General features: G+C 25.5%; 1 protein-coding gene across 1 annotated transcript; it reads right to left on the bottom strand.

The window, feature by feature from the left end:
- Nucleotides 1-56: 56 nt before the first annotated feature.
- Nucleotides 57-21,521, bottom strand: LOC145828984 (protocadherin Fat 1-like). Its single transcript, XM_082936729.1, has 19 exons — nucleotides 21,370-21,521; nucleotides 17,286-17,432; nucleotides 16,880-17,010; nucleotides 7,861-7,961; nucleotides 6,907-7,141; nucleotides 4,367-4,622; nucleotides 4,065-4,298; nucleotides 3,694-3,961; nucleotides 3,394-3,590; nucleotides 3,165-3,345; nucleotides 2,919-3,038; nucleotides 2,586-2,744; nucleotides 2,064-2,469; nucleotides 1,686-1,774; nucleotides 1,133-1,384; nucleotides 800-947; nucleotides 426-646; nucleotides 160-346; nucleotides 57-61 (listed from the first exon to the last, which is right to left on the bottom strand). Exons 1-19 carry the CDS (start codon nucleotides 21,519-21,521, stop codon nucleotides 57-59), a joined length of 3,489 nt encoding a protein of 1,162 aa, XP_082792855.1.
- Nucleotides 21,522-22,749: the final 1,228 nt, after the last annotated feature.

Raw genomic sequence — 22,749 nt, 5'->3', positions numbered from 1 at the left:
TAAGTCTATGTCAAATTAGTATCATATGTAAACCAATTAGACGTTTTAGTAAGAAATTAACCTAGTATAATCAGGTATGTTGTTTAAAACTATAAGGTAAAACCAAAATTTAGCACAATATTTTATATACATTTAATTAGTTTTAAACAATTATCAAACCTGAGCTCGACTGAGCTGTAACAACAAATCTTATGATGTCATTTGTAGATGTGAGAAAGTCTCTTTTGATGGAATCTTGAGTGAACAACTCTCCAGTTGAGGGAATTACCCTAAATCGAGAAGAATCATAAGTTGTCGTTTCAATGGTGAATATTACTGGATTAACAGAATCAGATGATAAATTTAGCTGAAAAATATTAGTTAAAATATAGGAGTACTAAACCAAGTATCTTAAAACTATATTTGTAAAACTAGCGTATACTTACTTTTCCGACAAAAGTGTTTATTGGGACATATTCTTTTATACGGAAAACTTTAGGCTTGTTTATTGAGCAATCATGAAACTCTAATACTCGTGTAGATTTAGTAAAAAAAATAATTTGAAGATTAGTAGATGTGGAATATACTCCATCAGAAACAATTGTTATTGCATAAATATTGTTACGGTTTTCATATGGTTCATTTAGATCATTTAAAAATAATTCACCTGTAAGTAGGAACGTTGTAGAAATTGAATTTTATAGGTCAATTTTAAATTTGAGTATTTTATATATCTTATAAGTTTTGCATACTAATTTTTTCAACATTATTGTTTTTTAATGAACACTCATAAAAATAATATTTTATAAAATTAGCAAACCTGACTCCTTATCTATATTTATTGGACCATCAGTTTCAATGAAGTATTTCAAACTATTTTGATCAGTAACATCTAAATCGTAAGCTCTTACTTGACCTATTTTTGATCCAGGCTCAATTAGAGTGCTTACAGATAACACTTCATTTTTCTGCATTAATAACATTTTACTAAAGGTTTAGTTCTTCTTAAGACATTACTTTCTAGTAAAAATAATAATAATAAAAACTTAAACCTTAACCGTTGAAAAAAAAAATTGTGAATTTTAGTTACTTTATACGAAAGTATAAGCTTTTAAGATTCCACTGATATGTTTACTTTAACAAAAACACTTACATTAGAGAAAAATGGAGGATTATCATTAACATCATCAACAACAACAACAACTTCAGCATCTGAAAACATTGACGGGTTTCCACAATCACTTGCTCTTACTGTAAATATAAACTGAGAAACTTCTTCTCTGTCAATATTACCAGATGTTGATATGACTCCGCTATTTTCATCAACTTCGAAATTTTCGTGTCCGGATAGAATTTTGTATTTGATCATTGCGTTGCTTTCTATGTCTGCATCAGTAGCTTGTACCTAAATAAAAATAAAACTTTCATTTTTAAATTGCATATTTCATGCGCACTTTTAAAACTTAAGCTTCAAACTTTAGGCAAAACAATGTCATTTGTAAAGCTTAAGGTTGAGTTACAGCAAAATTAAAGGATAAAATAAATTGTAAAAAATTTATGATTACATTCACAATCAATCTTTTAAGAAAAGTTTGTTGAGTATAGCAAAGATTATACTGTAAATAAAAACTATTATAAAATAAATAAATTAAAACTTAAAACAACTTTATTTTTAATAAAAAAATATCTAGTTAACATCAACTTACTCTGATAACAAACGATTTAGATGGCAAGTTTTCTTTGATTTTTACTGAATAAAAGCTATTTTGAAAAATAGGTGGATTATCGTTTTCGTCTTGAATATTAACAAAAACAGTTACTGAAGCGATTGAGTTTCTGTTTTGTTCTAACATTCGCACTTGTAACTGGTAAAAATCTTGTTTTTCTCTATCCAAACTTTTTCGAGTATAAAGTTATAAAAAAAGTTCCTAAAAAGTGTTTTATATTTAAGAAAACTACTATTTTTTTATAATACTTATATAGCTTACTTTAAATAACAATTAGTTTAATAACAATCGCTTGTTCATTTCATATTTTTAAAGAAGTTATATTGTATTCAAAATTAATTTGAGATAATAACTTACCAGTTTTGAAATCAATTTGGAATTTACTTTCAGGATCTCCATCAACAATTTCAAAATTTGCTTTCTCAACAGAATCTGTAAACTGCGATCCAATTTCATCAGTCACTAAACTTCCTATGCGTAAATTTTCACGCGCTTTTACAAAAACAGGGGATTTCACCTCTTTTGAAAGCGGGTTTACGTTTGTGAAGTGCAAAGTCGCTTTCCCTTCTTTTCGCAATTGGGGTTTACCTTGATCTTCCGCGATTATCGTGACGTCATTAGTCGTTCTGACTTCACGTGACTTGTAAGTTCTGGTGGTGACCAATCCGCTTTTAGGATTTATTCTCAGGTATTTAGTACCGGGACCGTTCAAACTGAATTTAATTTGGGAGTTTGGACCAAAATCTCTGTCAATTGCCTTGATCTGGAAATATGTTTGTTAAGTATTCTATAAACAATTGTAGTAAAATAAATATTTAGCCTTTAATCAAATATTAAATTTAATTTGAAATACTTTCTATCACCTAAATGAATATTAACCTGTTTGACAGCTGTTCCAATTTTACCATTTCTAGGTATAAATATGTTAATCGGTTGTTGTAAAATTTCAGGTGCATTATCATTCACATCTACGACATTTATCTTTATTTCAGTTCGACTACTTTGACTTGAAGCTGGATAACTTGTTTCAACTAACAGCTGAAAGTTTAGATTTTATTTGTTAATAGTTTAAATATACAACAACTTAAATAAAACTAAAGTAAAGTGATGAATATAAATTTATTTGATTTATGTTAATTATGTTGACATTAGTTTTTTAATTCATTTGTAACGTACTTTATGATAAGAATGTGTTTCTCTATTTAGTGTTACATTGGTGGTAAGAATAGCAGATCCAACAACGTTGAAATGTGGATTTGGATTCAATAAAGTGTAAACACAGTCAACATCTACTGTGTTGTGAATACTTGCCAATGTATACAATGCTTTTCCCTGAAAATTTAAAATCTTTATTAAATGTTGAAAAATAGTAAAGTTCTCATACACAATTTGTCAGAATTAGATCTTTGTTTAATTTGAATTAAAAAAAAAATGTGTTATGAAACTATAATGACATACTTTTTTTAAATTTTCTTCGACATATATCTCTTTTAATTTTAGATCACCACTATAAGGTTCAAGAAGAACTATTTTGACATTAGTATAAGAACTAGTTTCTTTGTTTGATATTTTTACATTTAGTGTTGTTTTCTTTTGATGTGGAATTAGATTTGAAACTGTTTTAATTTCGCCATTGTGTCTGTTTATTTCAAAGTATGGGTTTTGTGGCTCTATTGAGTATTCTAACTTTGATTTTGAATTGAAGCCGTTTTCAAAAACTTCTAAATTTACTGGAATCAAAAATCCAGGTATAAAAGGTGGCTGTACTTCTACCGTGTAGCGATTTTTAGCGAATTTTAAAGAATAATGAGAAATTGATTGTACAGTGACGTAAGCTCTTTCAGTTGCTACAAGAGGAGGACTTCCTCTGTCTGTCACTTGAACCTTAATAAAAATGTTTAATTAAAAAAAAAAACTCTAACTGATCAAAGTAAATCTTTAACTTAACTATTTTTCTTAACGTATACACTAAAAAAACTAATTTTACCATGAATTGATAGATGTTATTGTAAGAATGGTCAAAGAGAAGGCTTCCATTAAGTTTCAGAATAGCACCGCTTCTTTCGTCCACTAAAAATCTTTCATCAATGAAATCCTGATCTTCAGATGAGAGAGCAATTATTTGATACTTAAGCGATCCCCCTAATCCAGTATCTATATCATGGGCTTCCACTTTTAAGACGTTACCTTGTTCGTCAAATAATTGCGACGTTACACTTTGATCAGATGAATGCCTTGTCTGATCAAGAACAGGCCTGAAATATGTATTTTTGCTTTTTATACTACTACACCAAAACTTTTGTTTGTAAAACAATCGCTGTTAAAGTTTCAAGTTATTTATATAGTTAGAGCTTTAACCTGTTATCATTAACATCAGTGACATGAATTTTTAATTGCATTGATGATGTCATCATTACGTCACCGACCCTCGCTTCGACGCACAAGACGTAATCGCGACGAGTTTCGTAGTTGAGCGGCAACAAAAGAGTCACCCTGCCCGTGAACCAATCCAACCGGAAATGATCAGAATCACCTGTTGTGACGTCATAAAATATACCGGCTGGACCGGATGCTGTTACCTTGGCAACCAAGCTGAAATTAAAATTGACAATTATTAACTTGCTTTTAATAACTAAATAGTGTTTATGTTAATATCTTACCTTCCCACAGTTGTGTCTTCAGCGATGCTAACATGAATGACGTCATTATTAAAATGAGGAGAATTGTCTCTAAAGTTTCTTATTTCAATTGAAACGTTCATTCTTGAAGCGCGAGAATTTTGACCGCCATCGCGGGCTTCTACTGTTAAAATTTTTGTCCGCACAATGTCGCTGTTTTCATTTTGAATTGTTGGCCACTTGACAGCGCTCAAACCACCGGTGGTTTCGTTAATTCTCCATACTCCAGCGTTGTTGCCTAAAAAAATAAGGTTATGTTTATAATTTTTAGTGTTGAACAATAAACGCATATACGTCCAAACATCTTGAAGAAAAAACTAAAGACCATAATTTTTATTTAATACATCAATGTCGTAAATAAAAAGATTATTAATAATTTAGGTTAATACAAACCAGTACTAATTTATAAGTAACTGATTATTAAGAACTAATTTCTTGAAAAGCTTTGGTTTTCAAAAAACTTCATTAAAAGGTAAATATTAGGTTCTTGAATGTTTTAATGCCCCTAAGTATAGAATATTTGTTTAATAATACAAATTTGAGCAAGACATAAAGTTTGTGCTTTTGTTTGTTTTCAGCAAATTTCAACAGTCGTACGTCATAATAGGACTTGAAAGCTCTACAAAACTTTGTGTTAAAGTCTACTAGGAAAATTTGCACAAATCGTTAACAAACTGTTTTATTAAATTGCTAAAGCCTAATATACTGTTATTCTAATAGTGTTTTTGATAGTAACATAAACTAATTTCTGTAATTTTGCTTTAAACTGTTAAATACATTTAAAGCTACCTAAATCTGCTATACAATAAAAGTATTAACTAAAAAATCTCAATCTATTTAGTTAGCAACAATTTTCAATAGCATGTGTCTGTCTAAAATAAACATTAATAATGAATTGCAATAAACTAAATTCAAAAACTAATTTAATTTTCTAAATGACACTCACGAAATTTTATTTTTGTTCTTTGATCTCTAACAAACCAGAGGAAACGAATCGGTGATTAATCTGACAGGTAATTAAATATTAAAAACGATTAGCATTACTAGATTATTTTGAAACCGGTATAAGTTACTTGATGCAGACTGGTATCAATTGGATTATTGAATTATGTGTCAGAACTTTCAATTTTTAAAAAGATCAGTGTCATACAGATTTTAAAAGTTTTGTAAACATCTGTTATTGTTTTGATGCAAATCATAAATGCTTCTAGTAAGATAATTATTTTATTGCAGATGTTTTAGGACTAAAAACCACTATTTTATAGTAAGTACGGATATTTTATTCTTTATCTAGGTTAAAATTTTTTCAGAACATTTAAATATACGAGAAACTATTTGAAAAAATGTATAACTTTACTGAGGTCAACCTAATTTAAAACTAATTTCTTAAAATTTCATAATTTTTCATAAAAGTAAGCTAATAAACAAACTGAAACTATAATTGATTTTGCATTGCTAAAATGTTCAATTTTAATGTAACTTTTGAAAATTTTTATTAGTATAAAGTAATTACAAAGTGGCAAAGTCATGTGTGACATCTAATTGTCAGTTATACGAAAACCTGACGCGTTTCCAACTCATTGTCAGTTTTTAAATTAGTAGTTTTACCTCAAAAAACTTAGAACCCAAAAAATTGTCACTTATTCTTTTTTTTTTACATAATGCTACTAGGGAAACCAATTTGTTTAGTTCTGAACTTTTTTGTCAAGATTTTTAGTATCAAATACTTTTTAAATTTGAAAAAAAAATACTTCACTAATTGTTTACTTTTATAAATTTAATAAATTATCTAGTACATTAGAAAAAAAAAAAGATTTTTCAAAAAATTTTAGAACACTTAGAATACAAAAAGAAATATTTTATAAAAATAAATACGGTCTAGGATAAATTGAAAGTGTTTTGGAAGTGAGCAAAAAATTTTATTTAAAATCGAAAATACAAGAAAATAAACTTCATAGCGCAAGTTCGTAAAGAAAAGATTGATTTTTCTCATTGTATACAGCGGAGCGACTAAAGATTTCATTTACTAAAAAGACCAACTTTATTTTTTGTATATTAGAATATTATAGAGGTGAGGTCTTTAAACAAAGGGTATTAAAATCAAAATAATGTTATTACTTCTGTTTGGTTTGGCTTGTTATAAAACTATTTTTATCGAATTATTCGAAATATTTGCTATGAAAACAAAATTATAAAAGTGCTATTGCGTTTTGTTATTCAAAACCAAAAACTTTGAAAAAATGCTCATAATAATGTTTATTAGTAAAACCTTAAGAACATTCTTTAAACAAAAATATACAATTAAGTTTATCTAGTATTATTTTTAATTATGAAACATTAAAGTTTTAACTGTTCTAACTAAAAAATTTTTAGTTAATGTTTAGTAAATATGATATTTTAAAATGTGATTTTACTCTAAGAGTTTTTATTTTGTTAGCAAACTATTGATGTAAAATTGTTTTAATAATTAAAAAAAAAGTTCTAAAAAATATATATTTACAATTACTGTAATAAGTATTTACCTTTAACAATAGAGTAAGTGATTTTACCATTTCGACCGATATCGTCATCTACTGCGTCTACAAGTAAAATAATTTCGCCTAACTTGCTACCTTCAATCATGCGATACACCTGTTGGGTTTCAGGCAAACTAGGGTTTTCACCATCGATTAAAAACTGGGCTCGGTAATTTTGACTGATAAAAGCAGGCGTATCTTCGTTCACGTCATTCAAAGTAATTATGACGTAACAGTTGTTCTGTAACAAATTTGTTTTAACTTTCTATTTAAATAAACATTGTTTTATACTTTATAAATGTACAAAAGTATAAAGTCTACAGTCTAGAACTTATAATAAATTTATAGTTTATTATAGAAATAATTAAAGATAATGGAGTATTAGTAGATGATATCTAACCTTAAATGGATTAGGTGATCCTTGATCAAAGACTTGAACAATTAAATGATGTTTATTTTGACGTTCCCGATTCCATTTACTTAACGTTTTTACTTGACCTGTTTAAATTGTTCAAATAAAACTACTGCTGAGTAGAAATATATGAGCAATAAAATAAAACAAACCGTTTGATGTGACAGTAAATTTATCCAAACTATTTCTGTCTGCAGCACCAACTAATTTGTAAACGAAATTTCTGTTCGAAGCTTAACTATCTGCATCATTTGCTGATAATTTTGTCACTAAACTGTTTATTGGGACGTTTTCCATTAAGTTCATACTAATTATCGGAAAATCAAATCGTGGTTGATTATCATTTTTATCTTCAATTTCTATTGTTACCTAAGAGTTAGAATTTCTCTTTCTTCACATACTTTGTTTTGTAAACACATAGTTTAATCAAAAAGTCATTTAATACTACACCTATTATAGAATAATAAATTTAATTCTAATTATATTAAACACTAAAAAACATGCATTTAGTATTTGAGTAAATCTAAACTAAGTATATTACTTGTTACGGTTAATTGATACTTATTTATTTTCTCAGCATCAGGTTCACCAAATACATACAAATTTCCACTATTTGGATGCAAAAAGAACTTTAAATCTTCATTTCCATCTGAGTAAATGGATAATTTGAATTAAATTTATATTAGTTTAAGTTATTATTTTTTTTTTAGTGGTTTAAGCTCACCAAACACATCAGTTACTTTCAGCTTTAAAAGTTTAGGTTTCAATAATTTTACCTATAACTTTTTCAAAATAATCCTAAACAAACCACAAAGGTTATTTTTACTATTCTTAAATTTTAAATCCTTTTCTGCTTCAAATTAGAAAAAAAAAACTTTTTTTTATAAAAGCTGAACTATTAACTGTATATAAAAATCAATAAAACAGCAATGCGTTGCCGTTACTGATACAATTAAGAGATAAACTAAAATGAAAAAGCAATTAATCAACATCTTTTGTATAATATTTTATATTGGAGGCGGATATAAGCTGCAGTAAATTGATATTCTCTGGTGACAAAAAATTGATTGAGTTGATCAATTGCTTTCTCAAAAATGAATGTATTTTTAAGGGTTGTTTCAATTATACTTTACAACATTTATTGTTGTTTTACTTATGTGCAAGATTTTAACAAGTGAGAGTCAAAAATATTTATTCATTTTGAAAACATAAAATAAAAAGTTAATAAATTTGTTTAGCTGCGCTCAGTTTTAAAAGGTATAAGTTTAAGTTTCTTTTAAATAAAAAATAAATACTTGAAAGATTTAAGCAACAATTATCAAACTATGTTTGACTTAGTAAATATAACTTTTTGTTTGTAAACACCTTAAAGAACCATCAAGACATTTTGTGGGCCGCGTTTAACCGCTTTAGATGGATTATCGGTTTACTCTGTCTGATTATCGGGTAAATGTGTTGTCAGATTAGAAGTTTTTGTTACACATATGCTTTTATCATGATACAGAATAACATGTTTTTATTAGTTTTCGTCTGAAGTTAGTAGTTTAAAGAATGTTAAAAATTCTTTTAAGGCTATCAAAAGAGCTAGTAAAGTTTTTCTTCACCAAGTAAGTTTCTTTTATTAAAGGTACAACTTTAAGTATTTGATCATTTTTAAGCTTAATTACAACAATTTTGACTCTTATAATGTGTCAAAGTTTACTTAAAATGTATTTTTATGCATAGGTAAAATTAAATAAAAATATTTAATTATTCGTTTTAACATAAAAATAGTATTTATGAATTTGAGCTAATTCGACTGTAATTATTCAAGTAGTATTGTTATGCAAGAAATAGAGATGTTTTATTAAAACATACATATAAAAATAAGCTAATATTTTTTTTTTCATTTCGATATTTTTATTTTTGACGTTATACTTGCACAGAATAGTTTTTTTTTCTTACTCACCAATTATCATGTACTGCAAGTTTTTGTTGTATATTGATTTTACAGGTTTGATGTTTGCAATAAATCTGTTTCTGTAAGGTTTGAAGTTCGTATGTTCTTATATTTGTATCTATGAATTCTGTTTTCAAATGCAAGTTTAGTTAGACCTTCTTTTCAAGCTTGGTCGTTCAACCCAGGTTATAGTTAAAGAACACAGAAGCTTTATTAGAATACTTGTATGTTGCTTTTACCTTTAAATAATTATCTTAACAATTAAAATTAGTTTAAACTTGAAAAGAGATTACAGAGAAGAAAATTTTCTTTTTCAACGCTATTGTTACTACTGTGGTCCACAGTCTGTGGACTTCTAGAATAATTACAAAATTTGTTAAAACTGTAGAGTATTCTGCTTACAATTTTTTAGTAAACAATTTCAGTAGAAATTATTTTAAATAAAAATTTACCCTAATGGTTTGCACTGTGTTAAGTTTGTAGTTGCTTCTACTAGTGTGTATAACCCCAGTATTTTCATTTATTATGTAATTATTCGTTTCAATCAATGAGTATTTAATATTTACTGCTTCTTGCTGAGTACCATATGCTTTTATTCGAATTCTGTAGTTTAAATGCAACACAATGGTATTAAACGTGCCATTAGACCTATTTATCATAAATAATATTTTAAAATCTTAGTGTTTTTAAAACTTTAGAAATTATTTCGTAAGGTTTTAAAAAATCAAGACAAAAAACTTATAATTTAGTTGGTTGAACTAATTGTTTGTAAATTTTGCACAAAATATACTATATTATTGTAGTTTATCTAATTTAGTGTAAACAAAAACGTATAAGAAAGTTTTTTTTGGCTTAATAATTAAATAAACGTGTAACAAAAAACAATTAAATTAACAACTGACATTTTTTGTGAATCTTGTTCGTTTCTCCATAACCGAATATCCGACAATAAATTATTATCTCACCAAATAAAAAGTGCACCTTCATTAATGTTTTCCTGGTTAAAGTTTATAGTCACTGGGACTTGAGATGATAAACTTGGTACTCCTTTATCTTCCATATTTACCTTAATTTTTTTCAATTTTAACAATTAATAGTAAACAATAGACGTTCATTACTAAAGCTAACTTCATGTGAAAATACAGACGACTTAATTTATGATCAGTTAATTATGATAACTTACTTAGCTTGAAAACGCATTGCAGATAAAAATACAAAATAGTTTCCTAAATAAACCGTAAATAAAATAGCATTAAACTTCATGATATTTATTATAAAATTGTTTGCTTATAACTTTTTGGTCAATTAAAAACACAAGTGTTTGTTCTTGGGAAAATAAAAACTTTCTTATTTAAACTATTAAACCTTTTCTCTAAACAATCGTAAGTCAAGGTCAATTTGAAATATTTATTGTTGTCATAATTAATTACGCGAAGAAAATAAATTGACTGCTTTCTTTTAGTAGTTTTTGATTTATTTAATCAGCAAGGTCATAGAAAAAGAATACATAAGTGCAGAGCTTAAGAATCTAGTAATAAAAAAAGTTACGAACTTAAAGTGTAAAATCTGAAAACTGTCATCAGAAAGAACTTATTTTTAAGGATTTGACTCAAAATTTTATGAGTAATTCGAATTTAAATTTACTGCTAATATTGTGTAGATTATTTGCTAAGATATTCTTTAATCATGTCAAATTAGAATTTGTTTGATAATATTATGTATTGTTAAGTAGAAGTTTGGCTGGTCGCAACATAAACCTTTGAGATAAAGTTGTAAATATTATAACAAAACATGAAAAAATAGAGCCAGCTTTATACTTTTTGTCAGTTTCTGTATTCTAGTTTTGAAATGTAATCAAAATATAAAAGTTATTTTAGCTTTTTATTTAAGTACAGTTTAAACTTATCATTAAGATTAATTATAATTAAAAATGTATACAACATGTAAATCAAAAAATAAAACATTTTTTAGTAGTTTAGTACAAATATTTAGGTATAACAAACATTATTAAAAGAAAAAAGGTGCTTCAATTAAACTTAAAGTAAATAAAGTAAGTTTAATAAGTTTTCATTATTATTCAGTCTGAAGTTACAAATTGTACAAGAATTTAATAATATAGATTTATGCAAAAATACAAAAAATAAATTGTGTCAAAAATTTACAGTTCATTTCACGACGGAAGTTTTTTTACGTCATAAAATCGTAACTTTGAAAAATTTTTTTGATAAGTTTAATGAATTCTCTATTTTTTAAGTGATTTTTAAAATTATGTTGTTTAATCTTTACAATTTTAAACACAATCAAAACTTTGAATAAAGTTTGAAACAAAACAACTACTTTAAGATACAACAGATACTCCACACATATATCTTTTAAAGATAAATAAATATGTCTATCAACACAGCTATAAAAAAAATTACGTTCAGTTTTTTTTAAATTGAAAACCTCAGAAATCATCACAAAACTAAATAAAGATTAAAATTTAAAACTTGTGCTTTTAAGTTGAGTCATATTACATTATAAGATCTTGAGTTTAGACTAATTTTTATTAATAGTTTCATGAATATTTGAATTAAAACTTACAACGAACGAAATTTGTTTTAATCCATCAAGTACATTTGGTACCAGCTCTTTTGCAGTGTAAATTTGACCTAGAAATAAATCTAAAACGGTTAAAAAATAGTAAAACCAAATAAATTTTTAGTTTACTTTTTATACTAAACTTAAGAATTACTTCTTTATTTAGTTATACACTACATCATTAAAAATTAAACATTTGAATAAATAAACTAATTTTTAATTAACATTCTTATTTCTTCTATTAGTTATGAAACGTTGTCTTTTTTTAATTTATAGAGAAACTACGTATAAATGTAAATAAAATTAAACTTTGTCAATAATAAAAAAATTAATAAATAAAAAATACAAGTATTATTTACCTAACGTATACTCTAGTCTTAAAACATTTTGTTCATTTTTATTAGTGTTAGTTTATTAAATAATAGAGTTAAAACTATTGTAAAAGTAGTTTATAAATTATCCTAGTACACAAATACATAATTACATTTAGTTTTGTTTAGTTGTACAGAAACTTGGCTTTAAACAAATTCAATTTATATATTCTTAATTACGTCATAATTGCGGTAAAAACACACAGAACTACAAAGCGTGGGAATGCTGTGAAAATTAAAATACTTTTTTTGATGTTTTTCATTTACATAACTTTAAATATTTTAAGCTGTTTTAAAAGCACAAAAAGAATTCCGTTTAAAAATGCTATAAATTTAATTATGTAATATAAGCTAATATAAAGGAAAAAACGTAATAAAAATTAACTAATACTTTAAAATCTTATGTTTATTTAAATCTTAATATAAGCTAGGGTAGCGTTTTTGTTAATAAACAGAACCACTTGGTTAATGTTTATAAGACAACAATTTATGATAAATTACTTTTCTACGATTACGTTATTTGTTTATCTTTGTGGTAATAAACAATAAACAATTCTATAAAGTTTATAGGTAAATTAATTTTTTAAGACTTTTGGTTTCCTTTGAAGTAACCACCCAAGTTGACTAAATTTTAATATATTTTGTGAACTAGTCTCCTGCTGAGAAGTAACAGTTTTGCATGAACGTTTATATTTGTTCTTTTTTTTTATTATCCTATGTACCGTACTGTAATTTTATTTTAAACACAAGAAATTTTTATCAAAAACTTAACTGATTTGTTTTTGTTGTCGTACAACTTTTTTTAACTGTGTTATAACATCAAGTGTATTACTCATTAGATTGTTTTTATTTTTTAATATTATTTGTTTTTGATTCCATTTAGAAAAATAAAGTACTTGAAGCTTTTAAAAGATTTCCTTTCAACAGTCGTTTACTTTACTGTATATACGAATGTAATGAATAACATATATATTATGAACTTTACAGTAATAGTCAGTATTTTAACAATTTAGTAAAAACGATTTTTTAACGACGTTTCTGTTCAATTTTATAAATTATACATCACAGAAAAACAAATTAATCAAAATAATTATTTTTTTTTAGGTTTACATTTTAAACAAGTTATTCAGACTAGTTTAAACTTATTTTGATGTTAAACACATACACTTTGCTTCGTTAAGTAAGCTTAATATTTCAAATAATTAAGACAAACAAGTAGCTGTTAAAGTATTATTTTTATAATATCTTTTAAATTAAAAAATAAAACACCTTGCTGCTAACATCAAATTTGTATATTTTTGCTGTCAAATGCATATTGTTGTAAGGAAATGAAAATTCAAAGTCTGACCACATCAAACAATTCGTAAAATAGTTCGAAAGATTTTGTTCATAAGAGTTTTCAAATAAACTTTAGTATTATTGATTACTAAAAACATAAAAATACAGGATACAATCAATTGCAAAAGTCTGTATAAAACTTTTGACAACGTATTTAATAAAAGTTCATTTCAAAATGTAGGTTTTATGACAGAACATTTTTAATAAAAATGTTTTAATTTTTACCTTTAGAATTACAACAAGTTTATTCTTGTATTAAATAAGGTGTTAAAAAATATTTTTGACAAAAATAATGATAATAAGATCTACTTTGTAAAATTAGAACTAAACGCAAGTATTAGACTTGAGAGCAATCATTATATGTTTTGCTGCATTTAGTTTGAGGTTAATTCAGTGCATAAGACATGTTTTGTTATTTAGGAGTTAAGTATACTTGTTTATCTACATAACTGGCATTTCAATAACATTAGTTGATAAATTACCCATTTTATGTTTTAATTCAACCAACAAAAAATGTAAAAGATTCTAATTTTATTTTTATTATTTTATCAGATGAACTTTAGATTTTTGAAGTAATTGTGGTTTACACAAGTATTTTGACGTGTTTCATTGAAAAAAAATTCCTTACTCGTATATAATAAAAACATGTGATTTTATTAAATTGTAGAAGAATAATGATTTCTTGAACAAACAAGATTATTTAAAATAAAGTTTTATGTTTATTTATAAGCTTCATTCAATATTTCGTAACAATAGTTGAGACAATACACAAAGCAAGATTAAACAAATATTGTTATGTAACATCATTTAAAAATTAAATTTAATTTAAGTAACACAAGCAATTGCTATCTTATTCAAAAACTAAAAAAAATATCATTTTTGTAGCATTTTAATAAAACAAAATAAAAGACTGTAAGTGTTTAAAGCAGATATTTCTCTAAAATTTTAAAAATGTCAATATGCTAAACAAAAGTCTCTGTTAGAAAAAAAAGTATATCTATTTTTCGATAAGTTTTATCTTGGATAAAATTAATATAAATTTTTTATCAGATTTTTTTTTATATTTGAGTTGCTGAACTATATATTTTTTGCAAATATCTTTACTTAAGTTATTAATCATTTAAGAATGCTTGCTCATAAAATTAACCTTTGCTATGCATAATTGGTAGGGATCAAATGAACAGGAAATAATTACTACTTTATTATATTTTCTTTTTTAATTAGATTGATGCTTTCAAATCAAAACAAGTTCACTCACAAAGCATTGTTGCTTTAAAACAAATAATTGCTAAATGAGCAGTATAACTGCGTTTGATCTTCCTAGTGAATGTAAACAAACTCTTGGCTATTATGAGCAATTTTACAACTTATTTCGGTTTTTTTGTTTCTATGGCAATTTAATGTTTTGAAGGTAATTTTTATAAGTGTTAAGCACAACCTATGCGCATTTACTGAAACAGGTATGTGTATTATTTTTACTTTATATATATAAGTAGTTTTTTACACTATTGTGGAACACATTTTAGGTAAACATTTCTATAACCAAAACTATATCAAAGTTAGTTTTACTATAAAATTCTTATTTGTGTAAATGATAATTTTTAAATTTTTTAAAGCAAAAACGATATTTGAAGTTAAAAAATAATATAATACACTTTAAATGTGTTTTAAAATATTAATTTAAAGCTTTTGAAATAAAATAAACCAGCCATACATCAGTTTATCAAACAAACCCCTTATTCAAAATAAAAGTAAACAGTTTCACCAAACTATAGGCTTGGTTTAAGATAACTATTAAAAATCTTTTAAATTTTACTTATTGCTATTTAACAGTATCATATTAAATTATATTTGACAAACTAAATTTAAAAACTTTATTAATATCCGGTTGGAATTAGCTCTTATAGAGACCGCGACTTTTAATATGTCTAATCGCACGTAAATTAAAATGTCATCCTTTTACTTCTACGCGCTACTGATTAACAAAAGACATTCAAAATAGCTTTTGACTAGCTAAGTTAAACGGTAAAAGTAAATAGGGATTAGCTCACTTTCTGTGAGAGCGGTTTCAATTGTTTAATTTGGCTTCCTTTTATAAACCCACAGGGTATTGTAAGTAAATTTAATTTTTATTGTGACTTACAGGTCATATAAGTTTTGTTTTGTCAACTTTGAGACTTTATTAAAATCTTGTTATCATTTTACAACTTGACTATTGTATTCTGTTAAAGAATCAATCTATATATTTTTTTTTGTTAGTAATTCTAATATTTCATGTACAACAAAGGAAACAACGTTTAATTAAATATAAATTTAAAACAGATTTAAGTGAGTAAAACTCAGTACCTTTTTAATCAAACTTTTTTTTTTGATGTAACCGAATTCGTTATAGCTCTAGCAGAACGTTTTATTTGTAAGTGTACTTAACAAGTGCATTATATGTCTTAAGTTTAAATACTAATTACTATCGTTAGCATACCTTCCATTTTGACAAACGTTTTGACCTTTTCATGACTACATTTTTCAGCTAGGTACATACAAAAGTAGACAAAAACCAATTAAAATGACAAAAAAACCATATATAAAAATTTCGACGTCAAGTTGAACATCATGACGTATGTACTAAATTTTACTACGTAAATTTCCTAACAATATATCAGCAGTAACTGTAAAAAAAAATTTGAGAATGTATTTAATTATATACCGCTAATGATTTAGCCTTTAATTGAATGTAAATGATAACTTTTTTTTAATTTGGATTTACAACAACAAGTTGAAGTTTAATTACATAAAAAAGTTACTTGATATAAGTTATTTTTTAAATTTAAGAATGTTCTACGATTTCCAATATTGTTACATATTCCAGTGAATTCGTTTCGCTTGGATCTTTTTTAACATACGCTTAAACTTACAGTTTTTAATACTTATTACAATCTATAGAATTTTACAAACAAACTCATTATTTAAACGGTAACTATAAATAACTTATACTAATAAACAATAAAAGTTATAAGTAGTACAAAAAATTAGATGCAAACGTTACAAAACAGATATTAGCTAAGGGGTTATCTAATATTAAACAAAACAACTTTTGGAACTTAAAATATAAAACTATGAACAGTTTTTATTTATTTTTTTTAACTTATAGATTTTTATAAATAGTTATATTAAAGATGTTCCAATAGACCTATAGCAACTAAATGCATAACACATTTTAGTTTAAAATTTAATTTTTAATTCTTTAATGTTTCTGAACACTAGCTCAATAAACTTTTTTTTTTACAAAATTTCTGTAATTCCAAAATAGTAAACAAACACATAAATACTTTTGAAATTAACCTGTTTCAGAGTTTATTTTAAATATTTCTGTTTTCAAGATAGTGTATGTAAACTTTCCATTTAAACCTTCATCTTTGTCAGATGCTTGTATATTTAATATAGGAGTGTTAACAGGTGTTCCAGAATCCACACTGTAATTAAATATATTTAATTTACTTTTTACAACTATTTGCTTTAACGTTTAAAATAAATTTTATTATACTTTTCATATATAAACATTCAAGATTTTGTAGTTTTTAAAATACTTTAAGTTTTTGTAATAAACGTAAAGTTAATGACCATCATATTTACAAACAAGTTTCACTAATTTTTTTATTTTACTGTACTTTTTTTAAAACTTTTGTAACAATTAGCTTTTAATAGTAATTTAGTTTATTTATTACATAACATGTACTATTTAACTAACGAGATATTGTAGCTTGGCTGGTCAGAAACTGGATAGTTGTCATTAACATCCATAACTGTCACTGCTACTTTTATGTAGTCTTCAGATAGATATGAACCCTGCTTATCACGTGATGCTATTGTCAGCCAATAATATTTCTCCATTTCTCTGTCATATGATCGAGCATTAACTACTTGTCTTGAAAAATATTAAAAGTCTACTTTTTACATGTTTTTAAGTTTGTTTGTTTTTTTTATTTCAAGTAAGTAAAAATTTGTTTAGGAAAACACGACTTTAAAAAAATAGTTTTTAACTTTTTTTTATATAAACAAAAACAACAGGTATTTAATCAATTTTTTACAGTTTAATTCTAGTTGTTTACAATTTTTATCATTAGTTTTAGTTTTTTTTTGTCATTTTCTATAAATTTTCTAAATTGTAGTAAAAAATATTTTATTAAAAAGTATATAATTTTTTTTAACTGAAAAAATTGTTTTTTTTAATATTTAGTACAAAAAATACGTGATCGATTAATATTTAGATCATGATTAATGTTAAAAAAAGAGAGAACAGTCATAGTACTATATTAGCTAAATATATCGAAATAATTATATTAAAACATACATAAACTGAAATGCTTTTAAATTAAAATAAAAACTTAGCTTGATAAAATTTCATTTTAAAATTGAAAAAAAAGTTACACAAATAAAGCTAAAAAATGTTTATTGAAGAAAATTTAATTTCAAAATGATTTAGTAGGAGGTAATTCCTAAACCAGACAACACAAAAAGGTAATTAAAAAAGCATGTCCAAACATATTTCCAGTATGCTTCTGTTCATAATTAAGTCTTACAGGCGTAATGATAAATTACTAAAATGTCAGTAAAACTAAAAAAAGAACAGGATCATTTAAAACATATGCTGTATCAAATTAATTAAGGGTATGCATATGTTACTGATAAAATGTTTTCACACATTTTTTACAATCAGTATATTTTAGTAGATTTTTTATTTTCAAAAACCATTTTTCAAGGAAAATATATTGAATGAAACTAATACCGTATAATTATTGTGTTCTTAACTATTATGTTTTTACAGCTATTTGTTTTATACTGAAACTGTGAAGTAAATCTCACAGAAGAAATACTAAGATTTTTAATAAAAAATGGATGGATTATATACAAAAATATAAAAATACTTCAAACAGATAGTTTGCGAAAACAAATATCTGACATAAGTTATATGCATTAACTTAGGAAAGAACTTTATGAAAGAAAAACTTAAAATTTGACTAAAATTGTTCTTTAGACAAGCGCCCGAAGTTAAAATTCTAGTTTTTGCTTGTTATCTGAAATTAAAAACAAGTGCAGCATAAAAGAAAACAGCTGACAAATGAGACTTTTGTATACAAACCCGCTGTCATTTTGAAGAAATTTTCTCTGCTGTAATTCAACATGATAGGTTTTGTGACAAAGTAGAATTTGACAAGTATTTTTATACTTCTTATTGTATGTACTTGACCGATTTTTAATGTCAAGGGACTTAATATTTTGCTGTCATTTAAAGTTTAAACAACATAGAGTACTTTCCCTACTTGGTTTTTCAAAAATTGTTTAAAGATTTTTGTTGTATTACAGATTTTGTTGTATTTTGTTGTATATTGTTTAGAATTAAAATAATTGTGTATATGTACTTAAGACTTTAAATTTTATTTAAATTATACCAAGACAAAAACAACAAAAGCGAGCTAAAACCCAACTAAGTATGACTATAAAAAGGGGGAGAAAATAAGGTGTTAATTTATTCTTTACTTTCAAATTAAGAATCTGCGTTGTACAAACTCAACTTCCTAAACAAAAGATATGACTCATGCCCGACCCTATTATTATTTTCTTGCTCTTTTTGAAATAAAAAGTATTTTTTTGTTGGCACAAAGACTTATAAACTGTCGAGAACCTTTTGTGTAACTTAAACAAGCTTCAATTATTTACCATTCTACTTATTTGTGTATACAGCGGGTAAAGTTTATTTCTTTTGTTGTTATTATTCTTGTTTAATTCTTCTTTGTAAATTTTTCAACCGAAATTTAAACTTTGAGCAAATATAAAGCACTTTCTTGAATCTTTTTACTACTATTCAGCTTATGCTTTTTTTCTTTTTTCTTTTAATTACACAAGACTAATTGCTCATGAAGCAGCTAAAACTTCAACAGAAGCAAAAGCATCTAATTTAAATACAAATATCTTAGTACTTGGCTTAACTAAAAAAATTCTAATTCAACTTCAAATTACTCTCTCATAAATGTTTAAAATCATATATTAAAGAAATTTGTCATTTAAATTGATTAAGAATTTCCTTATTTTACCTTTTTTCGAAGATATAACTTAATAAAGAAAAAATAGCAAAAAACTGTGCTTTCTTGATAGTCTTGATTTAAGACCACTGTAACTTTAAAGATTAACATAGATAGAAATTTTGCACTTTATTTGTCATTAAATATAAGTAAGAAACCATTTTTTTCAAACTATGTTGTTTCCTAAGATAAGAGAACGACTATAACCTCAAGTAGTTTTTTGATATTTAAAGAATAAAATCCAAAAATTTAAACATAGAACAAAAATAAGTTTGTGTTTTAATTTGTTTATTTCTTTTAGAAAAACGAAACACGATAAAAATATAGTTAAAGTAAGTTTTAAAACTTGTTTTATAAGTACATAACTGCTTTCAGATAAAACTAGACAGTAGACAAACAATAACATTTAACTTGCTTGTACAACATATATTTTTTAAGGATGTCTGTATAAGCTTTTTATTAAAGTAAGAAAAATCAAGCATCATAACTGTTTCACTTCATCAAGTAGCTTCATTGAAACTTTTGGAGAAATTACTAGTGCAGCTTAAGGGCACTACTGTGACGTAATAACCAGGTTTAGTGATAAACAAGCTTTATAGAGCACATCCGTTTCAGAAAAATAAATTTCCTTTTTGCTACTTACACTGATAATCTTCAATAAGAAGGCATAAGTAGTTGTTTTTGCCGAATTTCTTGATCGTTTAAACAAGTTATTAATATGTATACATTGAAAGCTTTTGTATGTCAAAAAAATACTTTCCCTGTTTATAAGTAAATTTAACAAATATAACTACACTGTCTTTAAACTTATAAAACTTTTATGTAATTTTATTGTTTAGCTATGTATGGAACTTCCATTCATTGGTTCAAAAAATATTTTTCAGATCTATTTACAACAACTGAGGATCTCCTATATGCAAGTATAGGAGTAAAACATAGTTTTGTTAGTAATAAACTGTTAAAATAAATATTGTATAAAAATGTTATGGTAGTTTAAACGTTTATACATACTGAGAATTGGAAATTTTTACAATAGTTTATAAACATTTACAAACAATTAAAGATTAAATGTATGGTATGCAATTACTGCTTATTTGTATGAAAAGCAAAACATGCAAACATGAACAAGTCACGATTCAACAAAACGTATCAAACAATTGTTTGACTGTTTAAGAAATATATAAAATTCCAAAACAATTATTTAAGCTTTGTTTGAACAAAAATTCATTAAATTCAACTGAACTTGTTTACTTAAACCTTGGGTTTTGAAAAAATTAAAATTTAAAAACTTTTTTAGAAAGTTTTTTGATTGTCAGATAAAAATAAAATAACTTTAAAAAATTAATTAAATTCGGTTTTTATGTTTATATGTAAAATTAATTAAATCTGTTATGTTCTAACTTTAAAATTATGTGCAAAATTTCTATAAAAACTAAAAATTTATATTATGTTTTCTTTGAACCTTAGACAGTTTTAAAAGTATAAAAAGAGGATATATTAACTATGAAAACAAGAAAAATCAGGCTAATTATTATTTAAAATACACACCATGTTATGATACTACTAAAACATTTTAAACTGAAAATAGCTTGTCTATAAAAGTAAAAACTAGATTTAAAAAGTTCAAATTAAAAGTTATTCACATTAAATACAGTTGATAAAGTTAAAATACTAAAAGTTAACTTTTTCTTATAAAATTTTAAAGTATGTACTTATTTTAGGACTAGTATTTTCTTTTAATCAATCTTTTACCGACCTGTATATCGATCAACTCTAAAAACTCCCTTTCCCGAACCATCTATGATGTCATAAACAACATCAGATCTAGTAGTGTTTATGGTACCAACCACTTGTCCAGGGGAAGTTATTTCAATTACATTTATCATGGTCAGTTTATTTTTCATATTGCCATTACGCGAACAAAGGTTACTAGGCAACACATTGACAACCAGTCTGGCTTGAGTGCTCTTCCCTGTAAAATCTCTTGCTCTTATCCTTAGCCTGTAACTCTTGCCTCTAAACGACCCATTAATCTAATTGACCCACTAACTTTGTCCACCACAAACAGAGTGTCTTCATCTAAGCTTCCTTTTGATACTGCGCTGTAAGAAATACCCCATTGGTCAGTTTAGAGTCTGATCGCTTGCATGCAACCAATAAACGATGGAAATAATTTTAAAGTACGTCAGCACTAAACTTTTCTGAATGAAATTTTAGCTAGTTGTCTTTATAATCCTTGACAGTTGTAGTTACTAGAATAAGTGAAAACTTTCATTCCAGGACCGTTAATTTTATTTCGGTATTTAAACAAACTTTTGTAAGCAATTTCAAAATTTCAGGTCTCTATCATCTAAAATATCATATTTGACCTACGCACTTTTTATGTTCTGCTGATCCTAAAAAACGAAGTAAATTTGTTTCGTGCGCAAATTTAATAAAATTAAAGCGATCACGCCACCCACAGTTTAATAAGTTAGTCAGCTTTTAGATTTACAATCCACGATTTGGCAAGTAACGTTGGATGTCTGCGGATTTTCTCCCGTTAATTTACCGATTATTGCACCGGTTCGACTCCACTCACTCATGCAGAACGTTGTCTGCTTTGTTTAGATCTTTGATGAAAAATGCATTTGTTTAAAAAACTATATTAAAGTGCTAGTAAAAGGTTTAGGAGATTGTTGGAAGTTTTAAGCCTTATGGCGTAACATGCTTATTTTGAGAAAGTCTAAAATGTTTATTTATAAAACAATGTTTTGTTAATTTATGATGTTGAGAAAAAAAAAAATTTTAACTTGTAAAATAGAAACATATTTTTTTTATAAAGAACGAGACGTTTTATATTTAAGTCGATTAAACCAAACTTCGAACGTTTACTTTGTAATGATTAATGTTTAATTTAAGATACCGTGAACACTGAAACATATTTTGTTCTTTGTAGTTTACAACCATAAAACTCCCGGCAGAGTATGTTATGCTTCATTTCGTTTATTTTTTTTAATTTCTCTCAAATAAATTCTCTCGCATTTTTCATAAGCCTTCAATTGAATGGGTAGAATTTCATTCTGTTTTAAAAGTTTACATTTTAAGCGTAGTATCAAAAAAAAAACAAATGTTAATTTTAGCGTTTAAAAT

Source organism: Thalia democratica, chromosome 2 (genome assembly GCF_965202585.1).
Source record: "Thalia democratica chromosome 2, ktThaDemo2.hap1.1, whole genome shotgun sequence".
Taxonomy (NCBI): domain Eukaryota; kingdom Metazoa; phylum Chordata; class Thaliacea; order Salpida; family Salpidae; genus Thalia; species Thalia democratica.
Note: the sequence above shows the minus strand (reverse complement) of the source record. Positions and strands in the feature narration are given on the sequence as shown.

Coding starts and splice junctions, on each gene's coding strand:
- LOC145828984 (XM_082936729.1), bottom strand. CDS start 21,521: ATGAAAAATAAACTGACCATGATAAATGTAATTGAAATAACTTCCCCT. Junction 1,775..2,063: donor CCAAATTGATTTCAAAACTG/GTAAGTTATTAT, acceptor TTAATATTCAAG/ACGAAAACGATAATCCACCT. Junction 1,385..1,685: donor CTAAATCGTTTGTTATCAGA/GTAAGTTGATGT, acceptor ATTTTTATTTAG/GTACAAGCTACTGATGCAGA.